Here is a 21,408-nt window from a genome sequence, read left to right as displayed (position 1 = left end):
AACCCAGAACAAAATTAACAAATAATTAAAAAAAAGAAAAAAATAACGAAAATCAAACCTAATTGAACAAAAATCAAACATGTGAAAATCATGCTTGAACAAGAAAATTTGAACAAAAACAAAACAAATATTGGACCAAAAAATCAAATCAAATTCGAACAAATAACTTATAAACAAGAAAACGTACCTCAAACCCCAATTTGACTTTAAAATTGACCTCGAATTTGGTTTAATAAGGCCAAAATCGACCATGAAAACTCTAAATCAAGAGTTTTCATAGTCGAATTCCACCTTAAAAACCATTAACTTGTTACACCACCACCGACGAATCGAACCAAGCAAGAGCATTGGACCCCGAGGGAGAAGTTGAGTTGCCACCACTAGAGGAAAGAGAAGGAGTAGAGGAAAGAGAAGGAGAAGAGGTGAAAATTCGGAGCGTGAGAGGTGAAAGTACAGAGCGTGAGAAGAGGAAAGAGAAAGAAAATAGAAGAGAGGAGAATAGGATAAGCGTGAGAAGAGGAGAGTTGAATAGCGGATGTTCCGTATTTTAGCTAGGGTTAGAGTGCACACTTATATACTTTTATTTTTTTTAATAAAAATAATAACACTTTTGCGACCGCTTTTACTGTTCCCAATTAGTCGCAAATTGCGACCGTTTCTCAAACGGTCGTAATAATTTTAATTTTGAGTTATTTTTCATATGTATTTTATTTAAAAAATTGTTTAGATACTTTTGCGACCATTTTATAACCAAAAAACGGTCGTAAATCTGCGACCGCTTTAAAAACGGTCGCAATATTGCGATTGTCTAATAACCGGTCGCATATTTTATATTTTGCGACCGTTTTGTGGCGATCGTAAAAAAACTGTCACAATTTGACCAAATTTTAGTAGTGGGAAAGTGAGGTTATATAGTTTGGATGGTGGGAGGTTTGTAAATTAGCAAACATTTGGCACTCTAGACATTTTTTTGAGATATTGTATGCAATCATGTTCCATTTTGGACCAAAAGTACCCTTGTCGCGAGATTATTTTAGCAAGCATTTTTCCATTCATGTGGATCCACAAACACCTTTGTGAGTATCCTCCATAAGGCATGTAGATCAGGTTCGTCTATACACAATAAGCTTTGACCATTGGGTCCCTTTTTGCATTATTGACCATTTACTAAACAATATTGGGTTGTGAGTGTTCTCAAAGCTCGTTGGACTTTCTCCTTTGATGTCATTTATTTCCTCTATTACATTGCAATAAGCTGATCCATTTCTTCTATCAACGCATAATGGCATCATATTTAAGTGATCTGGAATGTTGATCGTTGAGGCTAATTTTGCTAGCGCATCAGCACATTGATTCTCATCCCTTGGGAGATATTTGAAGTCAATATAATCAAAATGCTCGATGAGTTGCTCTAGATGTGCTTGGCATAATATCATTATGGAGTTCTTAATTTTCCATTTCTAAGTATATGATTTATTATAAAGCTAGAATCTCTGTATAACTCTAATTTTTGCACACTTATGCTAGATGCTGCTTCTAATCTAATAATGCACGCTTAACATTCCGCGGCCTTATTAGTAGCCTCAAAGTCTAGTTTGGCAGAGATTGGAGTATGCGCTCCCTCTAGACTTATGAGTAACACTCCCACACTACATCGTTTTTGTTTGGACGCACTGTCGAAGTACATTACCAACTTGTCATCTTCTGTCATGAGAATCTCTTCATCCGGAAGATGAGTAGTTTCTGCATGACTTGTTTAAGGATGCTGATCCAGAAAATCGGATATTACTTTTCCTTTTTATAGATTTTTCAGGAAAATATTTTAGTTCAAATTTGGCCAACATTACCAACCCTTTGGATATTCTTCCTTGTATGGGTGGTGTTCAAACAAATACTTAATCGATTTTGTTGTGAAATCACATGGGTGGTTCTTCCTAATCTATGCATTCAAGAAAAGAAATAAAAGAAAGAAAAGTAAGAAGGATCTCACCGGGCTTCCAAGCAATGCTGATAAAAATAAGGTGAAAGATCAACCACCTTAATAAATCTCCAAGAATCAATAGCATCATCATCAAAGCCCAGTGAGAAGAAAAATAGAAAATATAGCTATAAACAAAGAAAACGGTTAGTAACTTCAAAACAAAGTAAAAGAAATCAAACTAAACAAAAAGAAACTACAAAGCAAAAACAAATGACACTACCAAAAAGAAAGTAAAAGTAAGCAAAGAAATCTAAAGAAACTATACACTAATCTAGCAAATAATCATCTAAACTACAAGATTTGGATTGAAGGGATTTGGATTTACGGGAGCAAACAACATGCATCATTATCAAAGGAAACAATACAAAAACATCATCAAGAGAGAAACAATAGAGATAAAAAGTTCATTCAACAAACAAACACCATCAAGAAGAGGCTAAGGCATGCAACAATCAATCATCGAGGCAAGAAAGAGACAAGGCAATATCCAACAACAATATTGGCCACCGATATAAACCCCTAAAAAGATAAAGTTCCCCCAAGCTAAACATGAATACATCTCAACATCCCATCAATGCAAAGCAAACAACACATAAAGTAGCGGATGGAGGAAAAATGCATAATGTAGGGGAACTATCTACCACTCGGCCCGACATTATTATTGTCATCCTCATCATAGGAGAACCCGGATGGGGGACCATAAGGATCCCATCCCCTTGTGTAACCTGGTGGCCAACCATAGTGCCCCTTGAAGTTTTCTTGTTGTCAAGGGACAAGGGGAGAATATTTCTCGAGCAAGGCAAGCGATAGCGGATGATCGGGGTGCACATAGGGGTAGTTAGGATCACCCTTATAATTGCTCCTATTGGGAACACGGTAATCGTAGTCACCGTGCTCATCAAAGAATGAGCGAGTCTTGGTGTTAGACCCCGGGGGTCCTTGCCAATAAGGATACCCACTTGATGGAATAGGACCAAGTTGGGGTGGAAAGTAAGGATAGTTAACCGCGGGGGAGACTTCTCCATAGTTAACACTAGCATCATACATTTGTTGTTGTTTTAGAAACATACCTTGTTGCATCTCCGAATTGCCTCTCATTTGATTATACATTGCCGCAAAATCTTGATTATACATGCCTTCCAAATGAATTTGCATCCCCTTCATTTTCCTACTAAGGGCATCCATATCGGGATTAGCAAACTCGTAGTCTTGATTTTCTTGATGTTGTTGTTGTTGATGATGATGATGTTGTTGTTGTTGATGTGGATTTTGTTTTTTATGTAGTTGTTGTTGATTTTCATGAATTTGCTGCTCTTCATTCAAAATATCTTCCATGTCTTCATCTTCCCCGAGGATGCGATTATTAGAGGGCACAACTTGGGGCTACCCGGTGAATAGATTTAATAGAGGGGTTCGGAAGATAACACCAATGAGTGTTCCTACGAAGCCAATCAAACACCTCATCATCATCATTACGAGCCAAGAATTGCACTTGCTTAAGTTGAGCGGTGTCGAGGTATAGGGTGTCAAGATCTCTTACCGGTGTGCAAGAAAGAAGGTACCTCTCATACCCAAGCTTCGTAGCTAACCTTGTTACCATACTACCACAAGGTATATTACCCGACTGTTTCCCCTCATGTCCATGCAACTCCTCCAAAATATACGGCCCAAGTTTAACCGACCCCGATACTCTTCCCGAGTTGCTATCCACAAAGCCCGCAACTCTGGAAGCGACATCTTTCCCAAGTCTTGCTTAGGGAACACCGAGTACCCCAAAAGTCTATGGAGCACTCTCAAACAAGGCTGATATATATCGCTTGCAAGAGAGAATCGAGCGCCAAACTAATACAAACCAAAGAAAGCTTTCCAGAAGGCATTTTGAGAGAAACCCTCCAAATGCTCATGCTCTCGGTCCGAAAAGAATAAATCCGCATGAGGGTTGAAATCCATGGTCAAATTAAACTCGGCCAAAGACATAATATGAACTTTGTTAAAGAGCTGGAAGGAGACCTCATAGTCTTTGTTACCCACAAGAGTAGTACTTAAGGAAGCCTAAAACTCCCAAGTAGGCTCAAGATAGGTTCTATAACTCCGGGTGATAAAGGTACTCAACCCAAGATTATCAACGAGAGACCACAAATCCTCATCGATCCTTAGTTTAATCATGCTATGTTGATAATAATGTCGTGAGGGCTTTTAGGTTCTCTTTTTGAAAGTTGATTATAGAGGTTTGGCCGCTTGATTAGAGAAATGAGGTTTAGGGAGAGGAAGGGGCTCAAGGCTTTGTGTTTGAGGAGAACAAGTGTTTGAAGGTGATGGCTCATTTGTTTTTCTCTTTTTGGTTTTTGAAGTGATAGCTTTCACAATTCTTGACATGTTCGCTTCACTAATTTATCACAGCCACAATCACAAAAAAACTTAACAAAACACTTCAACTACCAACACTACACAAGAACCACTTGGCTCAATCCACAATCAACACTACCAAAAATCACCTTCCACAATTCACAACAATTTGGCACAAATTTACTATAAAAACATCAAACAACACAATGTGAGGCAATAACAATCATCAAACAACACAAATAATGAACCAAAAATCAATATCAATCAACAAAATCATCAGAACACATACTACTACTATTCACAATCATAAACAATCTCATTCTTGCAACAATATGATATAATAATGCAATTAAGAGTTAAAGAAGATGATTATACCATACAAGAAGCAATATTGAACAAGTTTTGGCCACCAAATCCCTTAAGAACGAAAAGCCCTAAATTGCATCAACAATGGAAGAAAGAGATTGGAGGTTAAAAATGGAGGAAAGTAATATGATTTTTGTTGAAAATGATGAATTTGTAAAAAGATTTTGATGATTTTTGATGGAATTTGGAAGATTTGATGAGGAAAGATGTTAGGGTTTCGGTGTTTATCTAGAGAGAGAAAGGTGCGGTCGAGTATGATATTGAAGAAGGGGAAATGAGGAAAAGAAAGGAGAAAGAAAAAAGAAAAGGAGCACGACACCAGTGGTGCGCGGTTGCGCAGTGCGCCCGCATCAGTGTCGCGCGCGGCTATTCCCTAGTCTGGTGCGCCCGTGCCCTAGTCTGGCGTGTCCGCGCCCTTAAGCTTCCCTATTTTCTTGATTTTCTTGGTGCGTGCACTTGTGGGCTCTTCGTTCAATATCATCCTGGGGCTATTGAACCCACCTAATATGGCAATTTCAAAACATCTTGACAGCGGGTTCAACATCCCAAAATAATGATAGCACCACAATGAACCCACCAAGTTCAAACTTTCTTCAAATTTTAGCACAATTTTCCCTAACTTACCTCACTAAAGTTCCTTACCCTTGTACCTCAAGATTTAATAAAATCAAACATAATCACATCAAAAACCGCAAAACACCTTTCCATTGCTCATTCTCACTTGTATTAATCCAATTCCCATGAATTCACCATATAAGTCCAAAAGAAAAACAAGTTAAAGAAAAGAAGATAAAAGAAAGAAAATTAAGAAAAATAAAAATCAAAAGAAAAGGGTTAGAAAACTAGGTTGCCTCTAGAGAAGCGCTTGCTTTAGGTCCTTAGCTCGACCTTTCCTCTAAATCATGGAGGGTCAAAGAACACCACCTTATTCAAAGTGGCGGAAGGTACAAATTCCTCTTTAATTCTTAAGAACTTCACATTGTTGCTTGATGAAACTTCATTTGCTTGAGCTTCAACAACAAACTTCTCATGCTTCAACTTCATTCTCATTCTCATCTTCTTAGCCTTGTTCCTTCTAGTAGACGGTTTTACACTGTAGACACCCAAATATGTCTCCCCTAAACCAAACCCAGTGATGAATACCTTTCATGCCATTTGATTATCGAACGAGGTGAAAGTGTGAAAATTCTAGTGACGAGGATGTTTTTATTAAAATATATATTCTTTCTGTTTTTGAAAGTATTTCTTTTCTTACCCTATTTATGAAAAAGTGAATTTAATTTTAGTTTGGTCCATGATATGGGTCCAATAATAGTGTAGTTGTATGGGGCTTGAAAAGACCTTTCCAACGATATATTATAAGCCTAATTCGATGAAAAATGAGGAAGTTATGGCCATAATACTAAACTGGGCCCAAACCGGATTTTACCTACGACCCAATGATCATGTGGAAGGTCCAAAGCTTTAATCCTATACCTAAAATAATTAGGATTTATTAGAAACTTCCATAAGTTTCTAAAAGATCTTAATTATCCTTTTTGAAAAGATAAAATCAAAGAGTTTGAAATTGAAACTTTCCTTTTTTAAATCCTAATTCTATTCGAATTTAAAGATGTTCAAAGACAGTCATATATTATTTTTGTACCTCATAATCTTTATTCAAATCTTATATGGTTGAATAGATCTTGAAATTATCTTTCCAATGATATATTATGATATTAATTCCGAGCTATGACAAAAAAGATATGAATTAAATATGTAACTCTATCAAAAATAAAATCCTTCCACTATTTCGGCCATATCATTTTATCTAAAAAAGATTTTAATCTTATTTCAATTGGGTTGGAAAGTAGACTTCAGGAGCTTTCCAACGACATATTATATGACTTATTGGACTTCTGGATCAAAAGATATGATAAAAACAAAATCCGCAAAAAATTGTCTTAGCACCGCCTGACGACAAGTTCGTCGCCTAGCGACACGCTTGTCGTCTGGCAACAGGATGAGTTTCATTCCTTTACAATTCGATCTCTTTTTATCGGTTTCTGGACTATTTTCTTTAAATAGGGTCCTTGGACCTCCGTTTTTCAATAACCAGAATTCTCTAATTCTTCCCTCTCTCTAAGCTAAAGCTTATTCTCTCTCTCCCTCTTTCTAGCCTAACCTTTTACAAACACAATTCCACACTCATTAGCACTAGACACACCTAGCCAAGTTCGAAGTTTCTTTCGCCCTAGACGTGAAAGGTTTGATATTTCTGAGGGTTTTTGGTCCCAAATCTCTATTTCAATTATTTAATTTAATTGTTTGATTATTATTTTCCTTAAAGTTACTAACGTGTGTATTTTGTTATTAGAAAAAGGTACGAGGCATTGAAGTAAGTAATTTAATTGTTTTATTGATATTATGATATAGAAATCATGTTTAGATTGTTATTTTGATTCATAGTGTCATGTTAGGATGTTTTATTGTTTCCTAGTATCATGTTTAGGGTAATAATTAAGGTTCTAATATCAATTATGATTTCTATGATGCTTTCTATTTCTTTCCTAATATCATGTTAGTATCATGTTAGGGTTAAAGCTTTTATCTTTATTGTTTAGTGACATGCTAGGGTTTGTTATTAATCTTGTTAGTATCGTGCCTAGGATCTTGCTATTGATATTATGCTTTAACATAAATATTATGATTATTTTAATTATGATTGTTATTATTATGATTTATTGTGATGATTATTATGTTGCTTGATATGTATTATTGTTATTGCTTGATCACGCATTTTATGTATGTTTAAAGGGAATTGGTACTTGTAATCACGCTTAATAAGATAATTAATAATCTTGTTTAGGGATAATATGATTATAATTCAAGTGATCACCAATAATAGTATTATTTGTGCAATAATATTCAACCAACATATATTAGTTTTAGGGTAAACCTATTGATTGTATGTTAGTTAGAAAGCGTACATGAATACGAGGAGAATAAAGTAGAGGCCTATTATTAGGGCGAGTTCTTTCTCTTTTAGATTGGATTTGTACCTTCATCCCCGAACTTCCAGTCATGGTTCCAGACCTATTGGAGTTAACGATCTCCTGGATCATTAAGGGGTGTAACTTTCACCCTGTGAACGGTTTACAAGTTCTTAAAACTTGTTGGCGACTCTTTTTCTCTAGCTTCCTTCCCTTTGGACGCCACCATGCTTAAGTGTATGATCAAATTGGGGTTCAAGTTTGGGATAATGCTTGAAATATTCCCTACAGTTTTTTGGCAACTCCACTGGGGAGGATTTCTATTTTAATTCCTAAAATTTATTTGTCAATGATTTAGAATGAACGGATGAGACTCGAAAAGTTCTTAGTATTTCATGTGCGTAATTTTTGAATTACATTATTGTCATATGCATAAAAAAGGGCCTCATTGGAAAGACCATCTGTAAAGAGTCAAAAACATAGGATTTTTACAAGTAGGAAATTTGAGAAATATCTTTCACAACTAGAATCAAAATAATATTGCGAAAACTGGAAAATTCTAAGAACACAGAAAGTTCACACATTAGTAACTTCAAGGAAAATATAAAACAAAACAATTAATTAAACAATTGAAAGAGAGATTTGGGACCAAACCCTTAGAAATTAAAACCTTTCACGTCAAGGGCGAAGGCAACTTCGAACTTGGCTAAGTGTGTCTAGTGCTAATGTATGAGGAATTTTGTTTGTAAAAGGGTTGGCTTAGAAAGAGGGAGAGAAAATCAAGAAATTTTGGATGAAAGTTGGTTAGAGTTGATAGAGAGAATTGATGATGGAAATTGATGATTGAAAACTGAGGTTTTAGGAGGCTATTTATAAAGAAAATCAGCCGGATATGATAAAAAACGAATCAGAGTTTCAAAAAGAATAAAACACGATTGCAGCGCCAAACACGCGGTTGTCGCCAAATGCTGGAGTGCAGCGCCAGACCTAAGACGCTGGAAATAAATTTCCACGCATTTTCTTATTTTGATAAAATTTAGCCGTACGAGAGGGAAAAATTGTATTTTCCTTAAAAACACTTCTTTTATTCTTATTAAACCTCTTAAAAGTCAACTAAAGTCAATTTCTCAATGCTAATTAAATTAGAATTCAAAAGAACCTTCTAGAAGAATCTAGAAGACTATAATATATCCTATTGCATTAGTAATGATAAATCAATAATAGGCCCTCCTCTAGATCATTGGGCCGCACATAAATATCAAACCGGGCACAGTTTAGTAATTTGGCCATAACTTCCTCATTATTCATCGAAATTGGGCTTATAATATATCGTTGGAAAGGTCTTTTCAAGCCCTATCCAACTACACTATTATTGGACCCCTATCATGGACCAACTAAACTGGAATGCACGTTTTTCATTAATAAGGTAAGAAAAGAAATATTTTCAAAAACAGAATGAAGTGATAAAAAAATCCTCATCACTAGACTTTTCACACTTTCGCTTTATTCGATAATCAAATGACGTGAAAGGTATTTATCACTGGGTTTGGTTTTGGGGAGACACATTTGGGTGACTACAGCCATCTTTGGTTTTCTTGCCAGGAATCTCATTGCCATGCCTACCCTACATGAGTATTTTTACCAAGACTTTTACGCCATCTGAATCTTACAGATCCAGATTTAAATTAAATTGTGTGTCGTAATGGAGTAGACTTAAAAAAGCTTGCAAATTTTTATTTCAATCGCGCTGTCTCTAAGTCTTATCATGTATACCATAGAAGGACTTACATTTCTTGCATATTTAGCAAGATTTTATTAGTAAACGGTAGAGTAGGACATGCTTGTTTAGCGTCTGTGCTTGAACATGTTAAATCTGGGAGATCTCCTATGCCTACTTGCCTTGGAGAAACTTTGCGCGGCCTTGACAAAGCAACAGCTGACCAGAAAGCCATTAGGAAGGGCTCTCTAGTACTGTTGCAGGTAAAAACGCGCTCTGATTAGCCCCGTGACACAAAGTAGGCACCGTGTCACGGTGCATGTCTGCCGTGTCACGGTGGTTTTTCTGCAATTTTTTTTCGACTGATTTTTTTGTATTTTTATTTTGCAGATTTGGTTGATGGAGCGTTTAGAACTCTTTGAAGCCCCCAACAATATTGAAAAATATGGTCCCAACGATCTAGTCCGCAGGAAGAAGAATCACTAGTACAAAACTAACCTTAAGTAACACCCAAAAAATGTTACATAATGTGGTAAAAGTGTTATTATAGACAATAGGTAACACTTTAGTAGGTGATACTTCCGCCCATGTTCCCTAAGGTCTTATGTAACACTTTGGGTAACGTATGGTAACACTTTTAAAAGTGTTACTTTAAACCCTCTTATGTAACACTTTTTTATATTATTAGTATCATTTTTAAAGTGTTACCTTTTATTTCTCAAGTAACACTTTCTCATCTTCAGTAACATTTTTCGTTCATATAGGAACACTTTATCCAACATTACGTGTCATTTTTTCGAACAAACGTATCACCTAATTGGTTATTAGGTAACATTTTTCAATCATCTTGTAACATATTGTAGCACTTTATTCGACATTATGTATCACTTTTTGCAAACTACTGTAACACCTTAATAATTAATAGGTAACATTTATTATTATTATTATTATTATTATTATTATTATTACATGTTCAACATCAACGATAGTGAAATTAACATATACGATTAACAATTATTTGAATTTATATAATTTCATAGTTTCTTCACAAAAATCTATAAACACCAATTTTTTGTTTGGCTAAGTAATGTAATAAAAGAATTAATAAGTCAGCTTCGACCTTGAAATTAGACCACCAAATTCTACCCACTTTTTTGTTTCAAAAAAAAAAAAAACCCAGCAATAGTAACATTAGCAGGAGCACAGCAGCAGATATCATAAGCAGCAGCTAGAAGGAATTACAGCAGCACCAAAGCTACAAATAGCGGTAGCAGCAGACAGTGATAGTAGTAGCAGACAACGGGCAGAAAATAGCAGCATGCATCAGCAACAACGGGCAGAAAACAACAGCATGCATCAGCAACAACGAGCAGAAAACAGCAGCAAAAAGCAGTAACAGCTAGCAAAAAATAGGCATCTTGACAGCATAAAGCGGTAACAGGCAGAGAGCAAAAACAGCAGAGAGCGGAAACATTTATGCAATCAGCAGCATGCATCTTGACTTGCTAGTCTAAGCCTTCATCTTCAACCATTTCATCCTATGTATTTGTAAAAGCAACATATATCAGATAACCAGAACAAAAAATAATAATCACATTTAATGCTTTCTAAAAGTGAATATATTAATCATTACCTCATTTTGTCGTCGTTTAGAGTCTAAATTTGGAAATTGATCTCTATGCTCTAGATTGGATGACACATTTTCAACTGTTCGAGTCAAAGTATCCACCACTTTAGGATCAATTTGCTTGAGCGTCTTCATTAATTCTGCTACTGTTTCTTTCACAATTTCGTCTTTATAGGGCTTTAGGAACTCGTCAGGAATTATTGGTTTGTTGCTCTTTCCCCTTAGTGAACATATCCCTGGTTGCTTTTTTTTAAGGCCAAAGTTATTTGGCTTATTCATTACTTCAAAGTATGCAACATCTCCATCAATTTCACTTTGCATTTGGACTTCCTCCATCTTGTCCTATAATTGGAAATATAACAAATAAATAACTAGCTAATTTCACACAAATAATCATATTCCAAAAAAAAGTGGAGACAAGGAGACTTACAATGTTACTTTGGGTGGGCTCGTAAGAAGTTTTGTATTGTTTGTCTGCTTTCCTTTTACGACTTTCTTTGTACACATGTGCTAAGGATGGTGGCTTCTTTTCAACATCTAGTTGTTGCTAGAATAAAAAATACATCAAAATAAGAATTCAATAAAGATTGTTAAATGATCATAGTGAGAACGATAAGAAAGAAATAACTTAATACAAATATACCAATTTATGTTGTTTCCTCGTGAAAGTCATAGGACCCATAGTGTGCCTATCTATTTAAACTTTACTTATTTCACTTTTCTTTTTGTTGTCTTCCTACATGCATGCATAGCACACAGTTCATAGCTTAAAATTTTTTATTTTTAGAGGGTAGTAAGCAATTGTATTACATATAACGGAAACAAACAATAAATTTTACCTGAACTTGTTCCAAATTCCAAAATTCTAGCAACTCTTTGAAATGCGCTTCTGGAATTATAATAGGTGGATCTGCCAACCTATCACCATCATTGTCATATGGAGTAAAGTGGCTTGCCTTTACACTACATTTATATTTACGCCAGAGCCTTCCCACGGATGACAATACACTGCCCTTACCTTCTTCAGGGATAATGAATTTCTTTTGTACTATGCAAAATATTAAACAAGAAAATTAGGGAGTGCCCAAAGAAGCACATCTTAACCAAGAACACTACATTATGCTTTTTATCATAATCTATTTCGAATTGTACTTGTATCAGAATTGTGGTAAAATATTTTTATATCAGAAATTTTTTGCTATGCAAGGTGCTGGATGTGTGATAAAAAATTACAAGGGGGATCTAGTTAAAATAGCTACTTGGAAGATGCCTACTTATTTGTTTTTGTGAAGATCAGGTCTTTTAATTTGCAAGTAGGTTAAATATGTGGCAGCTAGATAAAGTCAAGTGTATGTTGTATCTTCTCACAATAAAAAACATTGAGCACTTTGAAAATTACAGTAGCTATGTAACTCATACTCTTTATAAAAGACACAAAATACTAGCATTTGAATACATAATAAAAGGTACATACCTTCACATAATTCCAAATTTCATCCTTGTCTTTAACATGATGCCAATTAATCTTGTTCAACGGCGCTAGAGAAGCATTACGAGCTAATGTCCCTAAGAATCTTGTAAATGTATCTACGGTCTTATCGTCAGGACCAATAGGATTTCCCATTTCATTAAGAACAATAAGCTTACGCTCTTCTAATGTCCATTCATGAACATCCTTACACATAGTAGGTCCTCTGGTACGCTTCTTTTTTGGAAGTACTACATCAAAATTAACTGAACAAAGTCATTAAAATTAAAATCATGTATTGCTCTTAACATATCTATCTTAAAATATTTAGAGCGGAATGATAGTGATCATTATCTATTTGTTCACTTTCGTGCTCATGATTCATTAATGGTTCAGCTTGCATTCCTAGCTCCTCGGGGGTAAGAGTACTAAAATCCTCACTATACTCATCTTATTCATCTGCATATTGTTCCAAATTACGTTCATTTAAACCCATATGATTCTCGTAATCTTCCTGTAAGTCAGGTTCAATTCTTTGTGGTTGTGAAAAACTGTGTGCTTGCGAACCCCTTAAAAGCACCTGTGAACTAGCCCTGTTAACAGGTTATAGTTGTCGTTGTAATAAATAAGTTTGTTTTGCTTTTTTCTCTTTTTCTATCAATTGTGTTTTCATTTGCCTGAAAGCACTGAGTGAACAAGGAGCAACCATTGCCTTACTCTGCGCTATCTTAGCTTGGACACCCTTCCCAAGTTCAACCTCTTTCTCTTGCTGACTATGGGACGATAGATTTTTCCGTGCATTAAACTTGCCTAATTGGATTTTTCTTTGCGTTGAATCTGTCCCTTGCAACCCTTGCCCTACTTGTTTTTTTTCGATGTTTTGATGACGCATCTTAACAAGATTAGCCATTGGTACTGAAGAGACACTTGTCATGTCTTTAATGTTTGTGGGAATCATCCCTCTCAATGCCACAACCTGCAATAAAGTATTCGAGAAAAACATTAAAAGTATTACATGACTTTTTATCAATTCTGACTCACATAATGAAGTTCTCAGGAAAAAAAAAAGAAACACCTTTTTCGAACGAGACCTCAAGTTTACACTGTTTTTCCTTATTAGATTTTCATCCTCTTCACTTGAGTGGTTCAATTCACCCTCTTCATTAGGTGTGTACTCGTTAGTATCTTTAGTCACCTTCTTGCTTTTTTTTTCGTTTGTTTCGATCCCTTCACAGATTGTTTCAGCTGATAAGCCATGGACATAACCCCCAAATCCTTCATTCTTCTTTTGTTTTGTTTTATCCTTGCTTGTCTAGCTTTCTCATAATCTGCCATCGCTTCCTACAGAAAAACTCATTCCAAAAACATCAGATTAGTCTTGCAGTGATTAGTCCTGGAAACATAAAGACGAGGGAATGGAAGAGTGTACTTGCAGTGATAAGTCATGGAAATATGTATGTATTGATGGCATTCAGTTTGATACAAATAACATTCAAAACTTTGCCATTCCAGATTAGTTTTATAGTTTCTCTATTCATTTCAATATTGACAATAACAATACAGATATGGATTCAGGCTTTTATGACACTAAGCCACTTTAAATTTTACACACGCACACAAAGACACAAGAATTCTGAATTTAAGCTCTGACTTCATATCTGATTTTCAATTCTGAGCTTCAAATCTGAAATTCTGATCTGAATTCAGGTCTGAATTAAGTTCTGAAATTCAAAACTGATTTGATTTTCAGATCTGATTTCAGTTCTGAAATTTAGGTCTGATTTCAGTTATGAAATTGAGGTCTGATTTCAGTTCTGAAATTCAGGTCTGATTTCATTTTGTCAAAAGTGAGAGTGGTGAGGGAACAGGTTGCTTCTAGGGAATAATTATTATATAAGTTAGATTACTGCATCGATTCGTATAAATCCAAGATTAAAACCCAACTAGGATACAAAAGAAATACATGAATGACATGTAAGAAAAGGAGGCAAAAAGTTTTACAGTATAAAAACCAAGGTGCCATTTCTGGCATAAATTTAGCCTAATAGGATTCTATACTGTAAAACTTGAGTGACATGTAATGACAAGCAAGTTAGTTCATGTATTAGAAGTTAGTTCTTATATGTCTAAGAATGGTTTTTCCATTTTAGTTAAGTATCACATGTATTAGCCTAATAGGATTCTATAAGCAACTGCAAGCATGGTACCCTGATGACAAAAGATGCATAGGATTAATACAAATATCAGAAGTTGAGAACAGATCTAAAGTTGTTTAATACCCTCGTTTGTTTTAACAAGGCACGTTGACCATTTTACCGTGTATTAAGAGTTACTCTGGAGTAGTAAATAATGCAGTGGTGATTCAGATTTGACATTAAATACTGAATTCAGAATATAAGTAAACCAGCACATCAGACAGACCAGACTAACACACTATCTGGCCTACTACCTACTTTTTTCAGTATTCGAAATCTCTCTTCGTGGGCAGTAAATAGATGGTTAACCAGTATGGTGACATTGCCCAAGCAACTACAGTCCAACTTAAATAACTACCCCTAGGAAAACTGTGAATTCAATCACAGAAGTTTATATCATTTAGGTGATTTAACTTGGCTGGCCACTTAAAAGGGAATCCAAGATGGGAAATATATATATCCAATCACAGAAAGGGGTTCATATTCATGAGGGGAAAAAAATTGAAAAACTAGAAAGAGGTTCATAGTCAGAAATAAAGGCCACGCAAAACTTTGGGATGAGCCTTCCTAACATTAGAAATGAAAGAAGACAAAGTGTTTTGGGTAAAATTACCCTGCCACGTGGCGGCCTGAGAATAGGACACTTGTCCGCCCAACACTAGGACACTTATCCGCCCAGCATTGGTTTAAACAAAACCAATGGAATACTGACACGTGGACCCCACTGTCATGTCATGGAATGGCGGCTTTCAGGCCCGATTCCCCATAACTTGTCATAGCCCACCAAATCTAGGTCACATGACGTAAAATAAGGGCACATTTTCCCATGGCCCTATAAATAGGGAGAGATTCCCCATTATGAAGGGGGATTGAATCATTTATTACATCACCTGCATTTCTCTCACATCAGAGAAAGCACCTGATCTCGGTATCTGTAATGATATCATCTTTACCTTTTTCCGCACTTTTTACTCACTCCTACACGTTCTAACTTGATCGTCAGAGGAGGAACTCCAACCAACAGGAGTCTCCGTTGTTTTGCAGGTACAGGCCGCACCGGACCAATCTTCGAGCTGTAACTCTCCCAAGGGACTAAAAACACCCAAAAACAGCCGTCTGTGGGGAGAGTACCTCAAGATGGTTCAAGAGTCTGTACCACAACCTGATCCCATCAATTTACCACCGGTTATCCAGCCGGTAACTCAGGAAAACCCTCAACCGGTTACTCAACCAGAAGGCTCTGGTATTCCTCAGCCAATTAGCCGGCCTCAGCCAGAGGTCGTCACTGAGGATGAAACTGATGATGATGATGATGATGATGATGTGGAGACGTATGTAGCAAAGGACGACTCCTTCATCTCCAAATACAGACGTTCTAGAGACCAGCTAGAACGGAACACCGACCAGGCGGGTCTAAGCAAAAGGCACCCCTGGAAGGACAGGAGGGAAAGCCCCTAAAAGCAGGGGAGACACCCGAGTCACTTGGGAGGAACTCATGAAGTTCATGAACTCTTTCAAGGGTGAAATCAAAGAAATGATCGGCAAGAACAAGGTTGGTTCTGGCAAGGGCCAACTGGCTAGAAAGGCTTCTCCCCCTGCGAAGAAGAAGTCAGTCAAGGATAGGCAGCCAACTCCCCATCCAAGAGAGAAGGCAGTCGCACGACTTGACTGGACTAAGATCCTCTTGCCCACTGGGCCTCAGAGGAACATCCGGCATGATCAGGCGGAAACCAGTAAAAAATCAACTCACGACGCTCGGCACATCATCGAGCAAAGAAGAAATCAGCAGCTGTCTGAGTCAGCCTCCACCTCGAGCTTTCCAGACAGCTTCAAAGAAACCTCTGTAAGGAACTCTCTGTCCTTACATGAGAGTGGATACGGTGGCAAGTCCGCTCAGCTTGGTCCCTAACTGATCGGACGTGCCCCGCATGCGTCTCAAGCGTAGTATGGTCAGTATGACCTTCAGTTCATGCAGCCGGCCCCCTTTGGAGGTCAGGCGGCATACGTCCAGCCTTTGGACTGGCAGCTCCGTCTGCTTAGACTTGGTGAACAACCTTCTGCGTTCACCAGGGAGATAACCGAGGCGGTTCAACCTGCTAAGGTTAAGAATGTGTTGGTGGGTACTTATGATGGTACTGCCAACCCAGAAGACCACCTCATGGCGTACACCAACCTCATGTATTTGCAGGGGTTGGATGATACCACTTGGTGCCGTTGTTTCCCGGCCACATCAAAGGGAATTTCCCAGCAATGGTTTGGCAATCTACCAACCAGATCCATTGATAGCTTCAAGAAGCTAGCCTTCTTGTTCGCTTCCAACTTCTCAATGAACATCCCTGCAAAGAAAACAAGTCTTGACTTGAGCACCCTTAAGTAGGGTGAGAAGGAGGGCCTTCGCTCGTACGTTAGGCGGTTCAACCTAACCCGGATTCAAATCCAGGGGTTGTCTAACGACGTAGCTTTCACAGACTTTTTCAAAGGACTGAAAGACGGGTCAACGTTTAAGTTCGACCTGGTCAGGAAAGGGGCATTCACCCTACAGGCGGCATTGAGGGAGGCCGAAAGCTTTATACAGGCGACCGACCTCTGCTCGTCTGGCAATCAGTCGGACTCTAAGAAGTCCGACAAACCAAAAGACAGCCGGCCTAATCAGGCGGCAAAAAAGAAGGAAGAGAATAAGAAGATAAAGGAAGTCTGGGCGGTGGATGACTCTGATCATCCGTCCCGGAAGAAAAAGAAGGAGTTTAAGTCGTACGTCCCCAAGTACGAGTTTAACAAATATTGCAACTCCATTTTCGTGGAGATTAAGGATCGGCTAACCCTTGAGAAGCCGAATCCTATGAAGAGTTCCCTCCAGAAGCGGAACAAGAACAAATTTTGCCAATTTCACGAAGAAGTTGGCCACGATACCAACGACTGCTTTTGATGTTAAAGGGCGTTGGATCGTTTAGCGGACAAGGGGATGTTGAAGTCTTACATCTCCAAGTCCAAGGGGAAGAATCTAGGACAGTCATCAAAGACCGTCCAGCCTACTAGTAGCACGGACACTGATAAAGATCCGGTCTACACCATAGCAGGTGGATTCTCCTGTGGAGGCCCTACTATTCGGGGCACCAAGAGCCATCTGAGGTAGATGGACTCGGCTGTTGATGAGGAGCAGGCGTCTACTAGCAGCACCTTCCCTGATGTCCTGATTACTGAGAAGGACAGGGGCAGGGTCCTCCGCCCGCACGACAATCCGGTCATCATTGAATGTAAAGTCGCCCACTAGCTAGTCGAACGAATACTTATAGACACCGGCAGCTCCTCAGATATCATCAGTTACAAGTGCTTGCAAAAGCTGAAGTACAAGCCCAGCAGCATGCACCCGGTATCCCACCCTCTGTTTGGTTTTGGGGGTGGAATGGTGTACCCAGCCGACCGAATTGACTTACCCATCCGGCTGAGAGAAAAAGGAGAGGGACGACATCTGGTTGTCAAGTTCTTGGTCGTTGAAGAGTCGACCGCCTATAACATTATTTTAGGTCGGCCCACCCTCAACGAAGCCAAGGCGGTAATCATCCCTTCACTCATGTTGATCAAGTATGAAAAGAATTATGGCTCTATTGGTTCTTTGAACGGAGAACAGAAGACGGCCCGGGAGTGCTATCTCTCGGCTGTCAAGGATACAGTGGCCCCATATGGTCAGGGGCAAGAACCAATAGACCTTGACGATGTCAAGGATACCAGCCAAGCCCCACCAGCAGCTAGAAAGAAAAGAAAAGTTGCTCAGCTGGTGGAGGTGAAGAAAGAAAAGAAATAGAAATCACTGACCGGAGAACGGTCAGATGAGCTCCGTCCCCAACCGGCTGGTGAGCATATTGATCTCGCTCTTGACGACAGTCGTCCGGATCGAACTGTAAAGGTTGGTACGGCTGCTTATGCTAAGCTGGGTGTAGACTTACACCTTCTGTTGAAAGAATTCAAAGACATCTTTGCCTTTGAAGTGGAAGAGATACCAGGCGTCAGCCCGGATCTCGCTGTCCACAAGCTCGCCGTGGACCCAAAGAGAAAGCCCATCCGGCAGAAGAAAAGAAACCACGGCGAAGAAAGAATTCAGGCGGCAGGCGCCGAAGTCAAAAAATTGTTAGACGCTGGGTTCATTTGGCCATGTAACTTGCCTGATTGGGTTGCGAATGTTGTGCTTGTGAAGAAGCCGAATGGAACTTGGCGCATGTGTGTTAACTATACGGATCTCAACAAGGCATGTCCAAAGGACAACTACCCTCTTCCAAAGATTGACAGCCTTGTTGACTCTACAGCCGGCCATGCCTTGATGAGTTTTATGGATTCCTAATCAGGTTTCCACCAGATCCCCCTGTGGAAGAAAGATCAAGAAAAGATGGCATTCGTCACTGATCAGGGGTTGTTCTTTTATACGGTGATGCCGTTTGGTTTAAAAATGCGCCTGCTACTTTCCAACGAATGATTAACACGGTTTTCATAAATCAAATTGGAAGGAATGTAGAGGCGTACATTGATGATATGATAGTCAAATCAAAGCTCCGGGCGGATCACCTTGCTGATCTCCGAGAAACCTTCACCACACTCAGGCGGCATAGGGTTATGTTGAATCCAAAGAAATGTGTTTTTGGTGTTGAGTCTGGGAAGTTTCTCGGATTTTTAATTGATCAAAGGGGAATAGAATCTAACCCCGAGAAGATACAGGAGGTAATCGACATGAAGTCACCCCGCACTGTTAAAGAGGTTCAGAAGTTAACTAGTTACCTGGCGGCCTTGGGAAGATTTCTCAGCCGGTCAGGTGATAAATGCCTTTACTTCTTTCAAGCAATCAGGAAGAAGACTAGGTTTGAATGGGGGGATGATGCTGAGGCAGCCTTCCAGAAATTGAAAGAACACTTGCACTCTTTGCCAAGGCTAGTCAGCCCTCTGCCCAAAGAGATGTTATTCATGTATCTAACTGTATCTAATCATGCCCTCAGCACCGTTCTCCTTGATGAAAGAGACGACATCCAGCTCCCTGTCTATTTCGTTATCCATGTTCTTAGGAATGCTGAGCTCTGGTACCCCATGGTTGAAAAATTTGTCCTTGCTCTTTATATGGCATCCAAGAAGTTGAAACCCTACTTCTTGGCACATCCGATTGTTATATATACAGACCAACCCCTCAAGCGGCCAATGTCTTCCTTGGAGTCATCCGGTAGAATGTTAAAGTGGGCTATTGAAATGCAAAGTCTTGAAATCACTTACGAACCAAGGAAGGCAGTGAAGGGTCAAGCGTTCGCCAACTTCATTGTTGAAATAACACGTCCGGTTCCCCCGGATAATTCCAATCAGGTTTGGAAAGCGTATGTAGATGGGAGCTCTATAAAAAATGGTTGTGGTGCAGACGTCATCTATGAGTCTCCTGAAGGAGATAAATTTGAATATGCACTACGATTTAAGTTTCAGGCCTCAAACAATGAGGCGGAGTATGAGGCTCTACTAGCCGGCATCCGTATGTGTAAGGCGGCTGGGGCAACAAAAATTGACGCCTACTCTGATTCGCAATTGGTTGTTAGCCAGTATGAGGGCATCTTTGAAGCAACTTGATTAGGGGATTTTTATCCACCAATCACCGTCTGACAAGTGGACCAACCAGGTTCCGCCACGTGTCCTTCACGAAGGCCAACAGGAGCCTGCCACGTGTCAATCACAGATACGTCCTCTACGGACCAATTTAGACGCGCCACGTGTCCACCCATGCCAAATGGGAAAACCGGCCATCAAGGCCCAACTCAGTCTAGAGGCCCGATCAGCCCTAGGTTTACCTTAAACCTAGAGAGTGGCACGCTTCTCAAGGCTATAAATACTCAATTAATCCTCATTAATTACAGAGTGAAAAAGTAATCAAGCAGAGAAGAACAGAGTTATTACGGAACATCAACAACCGGCTAATCTCGCTAACGACGCAGATTACCAACACTAAGCACTCTCACCTAGAGAGATCTTATTACTTTAATTTCCGTATTAATTACTCCTTAATCAGGTACTAACTTGACCGTTGGAGGCGGAGCTCTCAGGAGTCTCCGTTATTTTGCAGGTACAGGCGTCCGGTTCCAGTCTCGGAATTGTAACTCTCCCGCAGGACATCAGAAAACCCCGAAACATTTGGCGCCGTCTGTGGGGAGAGTACTTCAGAGATGGCATCCAAGTCTGTACCGACTCCAGAAGAGAGACGTCCCCTAGACGACCCTCAAGTTTAGTCGGACCATGATACCGAAAGTGAATTTGAAGTTGAAACTCATACAGCTCCAGACGGGACCCTAAGGGCCCGACGTACCCGCCATACCGAAAGGAGGGAACGGGAGCATCTTCAAACAGGAAGCGAGCCAGCAGGCGCACCGCTTGCTCGGCAACAGCCGACTGATGGGTCTGCTCCCATCACAAGGAACGAACTCATGACCTTCATGAGGGACTTCAAGGAGAGATTCAAGAGTTGATCAACAAAAAAACCGCCTGCTTCAGTCAAAGAGCAGTCGGCCAAGAAACCTTCCACTTCACTGAAGAGGAAGCCAGTGCAAGGGCGAGAGGCGACTCCCCATCCTAAATCCAAGAAGCGGGAGCCACCTGCTCTTGATTTTACAAAACTCCGTTATCCTACGGGAAATAGGAAACCGGTTCGTCATATTAAGACGGACGGGTCAAAGCAAACGTTCACAGATGCTCGGCTCCTGCTAGAGCAGAAGAAGAGTGA

General features: G+C 39.1%; 2 protein-coding genes across 3 annotated transcripts; both read right to left on the bottom strand.

Moving 5' to 3' along the window:
• Positions 1–10,371: 10,371 nt before the first annotated feature.
• On the bottom strand, positions 10,372–11,716 carry LOC110713238. Its single transcript, XM_021891701.1, has 4 exons — positions 11,653–11,716; positions 11,440–11,556; positions 11,016–11,351; positions 10,372–10,920 (listed from the first exon to the last, which is right to left on the bottom strand). The coding sequence occupies exons 1-4, from the start codon at positions 11,689–11,691 to the stop codon at positions 10,888–10,890; spliced, it is 525 nt and encodes a 174-aa protein (XP_021747393.1). The 5' UTR covers positions 11,692–11,716; the 3' UTR covers positions 10,372–10,887.
• A 60-nt stretch (positions 11,717–11,776) lies between these two features.
• Positions 11,777–13,828, bottom strand: LOC110713237. 2 transcript variants are annotated; one of them, XM_021891700.1, is made up of 4 exons: positions 13,553–13,828; positions 13,195–13,453; positions 12,484–12,728; positions 11,777–12,057 (listed from the first exon to the last, which is right to left on the bottom strand). In XM_021891700.1, the coding sequence occupies exons 2-4, from the start codon at positions 13,433–13,435 to the stop codon at positions 11,968–11,970; spliced, it is 576 nt and encodes a 191-aa protein (XP_021747392.1). In that variant the 5' UTR covers positions 13,436–13,453; positions 13,553–13,828; the 3' UTR covers positions 11,777–11,967. The 2 variants fall into 2 exon arrangements, with proteins under 2 accessions (XP_021747392.1, XP_021747391.1); XM_021891699.1 differs by having other exon boundaries at positions 13,195–13,828.
• Positions 13,829–21,408: the final 7,580 nt, after the last annotated feature.

This window comes from Chenopodium quinoa, unplaced genomic scaffold (genome assembly GCF_001683475.1).
Source record: "Chenopodium quinoa cultivar QQ74 unplaced genomic scaffold, ASM168347v1, whole genome shotgun sequence".
In the NCBI taxonomy this organism is placed as follows: Eukaryota; Viridiplantae; Streptophyta; class Magnoliopsida; order Caryophyllales; family Amaranthaceae; genus Chenopodium; species Chenopodium quinoa.
This window is presented reverse-complemented; position numbering and strand designations above follow the sequence as displayed.